Below are 7,223 nucleotides of genomic sequence, written 5' to 3' on the forward strand. Positions count from 1 at the left end.
TTCTTAAAGAATGATTATTCTCTACTCAAAACATGTAATGGTTTTGTGATCACAAAATTTCAACATGCAATTCATTACCCTGAGTTCCACAGAAAACTTAACACAAATTCTCTATACATGGGACTGTATAATAATTACCTTAGACCACATAAAAGAAAGGTTCTTAGAAATGTTTATGTCCCAGTTAAGATAGTTGAGAGAAAATTTAAAATTTTCACTGGAAGATCTTTTTTTTCATTGTTATTGTGAAGGTGATGTACAGAGGGTTGTTACATAAACCAGGTAACATGTACAGTTGTTTTTGAAGAGTGTCACTCCTTCCCTTGTTTTCTTCATTTTTCCCTACCATCCCCCCCAAGTTGTATAATTCATTTTCAACATAATGTTTAGTTTCACCATTACTGTCCTTCCTTTTGCTCTCTCCTAAACAGATGAACTTACATACAAGACAAAAGGTACAGAAAATAAAGATACCAACAAAGGAGAAAAAAACCCAAAATAACAAAAACACTCTTGATTCTATTTCTTGGAGTTCATTTTGAGAATATCATTTTATATGATCATATGGACATAGCTATTGAGCCTTCGTGATCCTCTCCTAAGAATTCAGCAAAAGACTTTTTTTAGGAGAGAAATTTTCAAACTTGAATCACAGAGTTAATGAATTGGCTGTAATTTGGGGGATCCTAAAATTGACCAGAGGTATAGATATTCATAACTACATATCTTAATCTTTTCTAGAAACTAGCCTAAAGTGCAGTTTATGTAATTGCACTGTAAGCTATTTTTTAATTCATAAAATTACAATAGACTAATCTATCATATTAGGTGATTGAATTCATGTATTCTTAGACCAATACTGATTTATAGCATGTTGTTCACCAAGGGAAATAACTTTCTAATTGAGAATAATGAATTAGAATTTTCTGTAGAACAATATTTACAGAATACCTATAACTAATACGGAGAGATCACAGAAGTTTCTCTCCATTTTATCACTGGTTTGATTTTGAGTAATTGATTGCTTCTTAGAAAAAATTAATTAGTCATATTTTACTGTTCCTGCTTAATATTCTATTTCATCATCTTGTGATTCTAACTATATGCACCTTCTCTCTCAAAGTCTTGCCTAGTCTGTGTTCTTTTTAAACATATGTATTAGAGTTGTTGCCTAACCATCATACATTCATGTTTTTAGTTATTATTTTTTTCAGTGTGTTAGATTATTTCCCAGGATTCCCAATGAGGGAATATGTATGTAATATTAGATAATTTTTCATACATTTTACATTTGTTTTAGTGTATGTCTTTAATGTATTTTGTATGCTTTATATCGACTGTTTTAATGCTATTCATTTGTCTCTTCTCTGTAACAAGTAAATTTATCATTTCTTTTGTATTACATTATCTCTATATTTGGGTTTCTTTACTCACTCCAGTACTTAAAAGCCTATATTTTACTTGGCTAATTTTATTTCTAACACTTTTGGCAACTGACTTTCTTCTCATAGGAAGAAAATAAGAATTGTCGAGAAAGATGAGTCACAACTAAGAAATGATGAAAGAGTTTAATTTCAGCTATCCAGCAGGTTTTATCTTACTGGGTTTTTCTGACCAGCCTCAACTGGAGATAGTTCTTCTCCTGGTCATTTCCATTATCTACATTCTGACACTGCTGGGGAACTCAATGATAATACTTGTGTCACTCTTGAATCCCAAACTCCACACACCCATGTATTTCTTCCTCTGCAATCTCTCCTTCCTGGACCTCTGCTTCACTACTAGCATTGTTCCACAGATGCTTTGGAACCTCAAGGGCCCTGAGAAGACCATTAGCTATGCTGGTTGTGTGACTCAGCTGTATATTACATTGGGGCTGGGTTCCACAGAGTGTGTCCTCCTGACTGTCATGGCCTATGATCGCTTCAATGCTATCTGTCGACCTCTCCATTATGGCATTATCATGCACCCCAAACTTCTCCAGCTACTAGCAGCTGTGGCCTGGATCAGTGGTTTTGTGGAATCCACAATCCAAACCAGTCTTGTTTTCCAGTTACGACTCTGTAGTCACCATAGGGTGGATGATTTCATGTGTGAAGAGCCTGCTCTGATAAAAATTGCCTGCATGGACACAACTTTCCTAGAAAATGAGCTTGCCATGGCTACTGTCCTCTATGTGGTTTTACCTCTGGGGCTTATTTTAGTCTCTTACGGCTGCATTGTTAGAAGTGTGCTAAGGATAAAATCCACTGAAGGCAGGAGAAAAGCATTTGGGACTTGTGGGTCTCACCTGATTGTCGTGGTTTTGTTTTATGGTACTATAATTTCTGTCTACATTCAACCTAAGAGTGAATACACACAAAATCACAGAAAATTCCTTACCCTTTTTTATACTGTAGTGACTCCCTCACTTAATCCTTTGATCTATACCTTGAGAAACAAAGAAGTAAAATGGGCAATAAAACAGTTGCTGTCCAAAGACTCAAGTTAGGGAGAAATATGAAACACACCCATTCAGTCTCTCAGACTTTAATATATCATATAATTATGTTTTCTCTTTTCATTTATTAGAAGCATTAGCAAATCTCCTAAATAAAAGTAGGTGGTAAATTGTCATCAATTATATCTTGATGTTGGTTACCTAGATCTTTTTTAATGCTTCCTTCTGCAAATATTGTATAATATCTCTTTTCAGATACTTCATAAAATTCTATGAAGAAATAAATTTATTTAGGTACATGATTGTGCATATGTATAACACATTTATAAGTCTGAGGGCTATTTCTCCAGGGACTAATAATAAGGCTGATGACACACAGGGCAAATCTACTTTCTCATCAGAACAGTAAATCATCTACCTCATGGAAGTACAGCTTGAACCATAACTGTGAAGCTTTAAGTTTATCTGACAATACTTCCTATTATTTGTTAGGTCTCACCTCTGGTAGTCCCACAGGCAGTATGGTTTCTGTTCATAGCTTTTTAGATGTTATAAAGACCTAATAGAAAACCATTATCTAAAATTTTGCCTTATTTTGGGAGATGTTTGTTCATTTTAGCAAGATCACCTTGGGCTAAACACAAACAGACTCACAAAGCAGTGATTTTTTAAAAATCACTCTCACCACAGAAGAGGTTGTACAGAGAGATGAGCTAGCTGTGAGACTGGCTACTTACAGACAGGAAGATATTGCCAAGGTAATGTAGGCAAACTCTCTTAAGCATCTCATTTCCTTTGATCAACCTTTAATCTCTAAACCCAGATTCTAAAACAAAATTCATAAACACAATTTGTGTTCTGCATGTTGATATTTATTCATCTGATAACAAACTGTCCTTTCAATTACTTACATCCATGCCATCAGTGTATTAGGCAGTGTAGATTCTTCCAGTTGTGCCTATATTATATTTGTAGGGCATTCCTTGTGAGCAGCACCCACCTCCCTTGATGTGTATAATAAGAGCTTTGTGTGTGTGCGCACCTCTGTGGCCAATGAACAACTTCATGTTTTATAAAAGACTTAGCAAACATATGTTGTTTGTCTGTCTCCTTTCACTTGTGTCAATAGTTTTGGTGAACTACTGGAAGATCTTATTAGTGTAATTTATTGCAGCATTACACACATAAAGAACATAATTATTCTGTGTTCTACAGAAAGGAAAAAAATGTTAATAACACTTATACCAAGTAACAGAATATTATTAACAAAGTTAATGTTGAAAGGGATGATATTGATCAAGATGAAATGTGTTCATAAACTGCTCTGAGGAAGGGTAACTCCTCTGTATAACTGCTTAAAGAAATATGTGTATGTTTGTGTATATGAAAGATTAACCTAGAGTGTAAAGTCTACCTTGTGCATCTTCAGTTGCACTATTGGTACTAGTGCCACTGCTACAGAAAAGGCATCAGCTACTGCTAGTTCTGATGCCATTCTTGCTGCTTCAAACTGTATCACTCTGCTGCTGCTACTACTCCTATCCTCTCTTTGTGTTACCTGTTCAGCCCACTCTACTGCTTCTAACTAGGATCAAAAGAAAGCAAAACAAAATCATTTAAGGGAAACCATTGATTGGGCTCAGTTTTGCAAGAGTCAGCATAGGTAGGTATCTCCCTACCAGGAGGCAGCATAGACAGGGATATGTCTGCTGGCCGAAAAAGCAAGCTGAATATCCTCCTTATGCAGTAAGAAAAGGTGGGGAAAGGGTGGTGGCAAGGGGCTTTTGACCAAATATGGGAAGCTTCATGCAAATGAAGGACTGTGTTTACACCAATCATAGGCCCTCTGTTTGATATATTCACTAACCTTAGGCCTTCTGCTGGTCGATTAAGGAAAATGTTCACCTTTGCCTTGGAAGAGAATAGACATTGGAATTGACAGGCTTGTGATGGCACCTTGTCCTGTATAAGCTCTTTTCAACATATTATGACTGGGACTATATCTTCTGAAGCTAAAAACTGCATTTTGTCAGCAGACAGATGCAGTTGGTATGTAACTTGCTCAAGGTGACAGTGGAATACTCATTAGTATTCAGTTTCAGTAAACACATAAAATAGCTTTAGAATAACTAACTTTAACTCAATGAGAATGTTAACTAGAATACAGTTTCTGTGTAGAGTTCTTAGGATAAGCAGTCAAATTTTTTTCAATGTTTTGCTCAAATAACAAAAATTCATTTTTCTCTATTCTAAAGGCTTAAACTCTGAGATTGTTCTTTCACATACCTGAACTTTAAGATAGTTGGTCACCTTCCCTATGTCCTCCCATGTTTTTCCCTCTGAACTTGTCTGTGTTTTAATTTCTTCATCTCAGAAGAATGCCAGTTATATTGAATGATGCCCACCTGAATGATCTTATTTTACTTTCATTAACTTCTTTTGTGCTGGTATTGGGGCTTTCTCCTTTAGTGTTTTCACTCAAGGCTGGTGCTTGACCCTTTGAGCCACAGGTGCACTTCTGGCTTCATTAAGGTGGATAATTGGAGATAAGAGTCTTAATGACTTTCTTGCCCAGGTATCAGCCTTCAGAGTACTTAGAATTATAGGTGTGAGCCATTGGTGCTGGGCCATATACTGTTGAATCCAATAAACTTTAATGGATTCTAAAAATATATCTGTTTGAGAAATTTACTTGAAGACAGAATACTCTTTTTTTTTGGGGGGGGTCTGGTTGTGGGGCCTGAACTCTGGGCCTGGGCACTGTCCCTCAGTTCTTCAGCTCAAGGCTAGCACTCTACCATTTGAGCCACAGCGCCACTTCTGGCTTTTTTCTTTTTCTTATGTGATGCTGAGGAATCAAACCCAGGGCCTCATGCATGTAAGGCAAACACTCTACCACTGAGCCACCTTCCCAGCCCCTTGAAGACAGAATACTCTTGTGCCAGCATTTTATGCAAAAAGAAGAAATGGTTTTAGATTTTTATATCACACTTAAAAGATTGTCATTTTAAATATTAGTTAGGTGTTTGTTAAGAATATCGTTAAATATGACTGAAAAGTTATTTATTGCATATGATGATTCAAGTCAAAGGAGAAGCTTTCAAATGAAAACTAAATCAGCTAAAATCATTCTCCAGAAGTAGAGAGAAATTTCAATGTCAAGATTATAACCACCTAGAAGAGGTATTTTCTAGGTACATTTGGTTCTGTTCAATACTCTTTTCATTCAGAAGTGGATACAAAAGTATAGAGCAGACCACAGATATCATGAAATGGAACATGGCCTCCTTGGTTCTGGAATCAGACAGCCTGGACGGAACACTGATTCATCATTCTACTTACAGAGACATGCTGGCTCATTATTGAGCGACAGTATTACCATGTCAAAGTAGAACTATCACATTATAAGACACCAAAGTTCATACATGACAGATCAAGACAAAGGTAGAAATTGTAGTTTTCCAAGAACTGAAATGATACTACATTTCAAATAGTGCATAGGTCAACTATTGACACTGTATCTCTCCTAGAACTAGATGTTCAAGTTCAAAATTATGCATTTTTAAGTTCTTAGGGCTGCTGGATTATGCAGTAAATATGCTAATTTCTCTTGAGGCAAGTTGTTGAGTATTCGCCAAATATGCTGCACATATGTAAATTGTATTAAAATCTTATAAATGATTTGTTTTAATTATTAATAAAATTTCTTCACCCATCTTTGCATTTTCATATTAATTTTTTTCTTTGAAAATATTTTTATGGTAACTTGATGAGAGTTTATGACACTTTTGTTTGAAGGTTCTAGAGTAAATAGTTCTAAAACTAAAGTTTGGTTAGGGATTATCAATATATTTTTAAGTACCCAATTCACACATAAAAACTTATCACTCTGAAATATGTACCCATAAATTCAATTCAGAAATTTTAAAACACATTTACAGAATGAAACAATGTGCTTCATATAGTTATTAGAAAAGTAAGAGACAAATAGAGCAGATAACTATGGAAATCAGAGCCCTCAGATACAGAATGTGTCTAAGAATATGAATAAGAATTTGACAAATTTCTGATATATTGGTAAATTATAAATCTGGTAAGTTTGAAGTTAATCTCAGCAGCATGTAAACACTTTTCTGTATTGTTAGACTCAGATATTTAGTAGATAGCTTCCTTCAAGAATTTGCAATCAACATAACACTGAGCCGAGAAACTTCTAAAATCCCAGTGAGTTATTAAAGAACCACATCGCAGGACAGATGAAAGACTACACAGCATTTTCTTGGTTTCTTTACTTGGCTGAACACTTTTCTGAAGTACACATTTTCCAGGCTCTCTGTTACTATCCATGGGACAAAACTTCCCTCTTTCCCAGAGTTCTCCGCAGGGCTGCCTTCACTTCCTTGTTCCGCAAACTATAAATTATGGGATTCAGCATGGACGTCACCACCGTGTAGAAGAGAGCAAGGAGTTTATCAGTTCCTGGTGAGTGACTAGCCTTGGGCCTCAAGTAGGTGACTGTCCCTGAGCCATAGAATAGGGTTACTACGAGTAGGTGGGAGGAACAGGTGGAGAGAGCTTTGTGGCGGCCCTCAGGTGAGGGCATGACCAGCACTGCCACTAGAATTCTAGCATAGGAAGCAAGGATCAACACAAATGGGCTGGAAATGCAAAGGACAGCAACCACAAAGACAGCAGCTTCATTGTGGGATGTGTCTCCACAGGCCAGCGCCAGGATAGGGGGGAGGTCACAGAAGAAATGGTCAATCTCACAGGGGCCACAGAA

General features: G+C 36.3%; 2 protein-coding genes across 2 annotated transcripts in view; one reads left to right on the plus strand and one right to left on the minus strand.

The window, feature by feature from the left end:
* The first annotated feature begins 1,555 nt into the window (after nt 1-1,555).
* LOC105997023 (putative olfactory receptor 2B8) lies at nt 1,556-2,491 on the plus strand. Its single transcript, XM_013031296.1, has one exon. It carries the CDS (start codon nt 1,556-1,558, stop codon nt 2,489-2,491), a length of 936 nt encoding a protein of 311 aa, XP_012886750.1.
* Nucleotides 2,492-6,779: 4,288 nt separating this feature from the next.
* The window catches only part of LOC105996900 (olfactory receptor 10C1-like), a 1,060-nt gene continuing 616 nt past the window's right edge, over nt 6,780-7,223 (minus strand). Inside the window, exon 2 of the mRNA XM_013031141.1 lies at nt 6,780-7,221. Within this exon, the coding sequence (XP_012886595.1) occupies nt 6,780-7,221 (442 nt within the window). The remainder of the gene's footprint in view (nt 7,222-7,223) is intronic.

Source organism: Dipodomys ordii, unplaced genomic scaffold (genome assembly GCF_000151885.1).
Source record: "Dipodomys ordii isolate 6190 unplaced genomic scaffold, Dord_2.0 Scaffold138, whole genome shotgun sequence".
Taxonomy (NCBI): Eukaryota; Metazoa; Chordata; class Mammalia; order Rodentia; family Heteromyidae; genus Dipodomys; species Dipodomys ordii.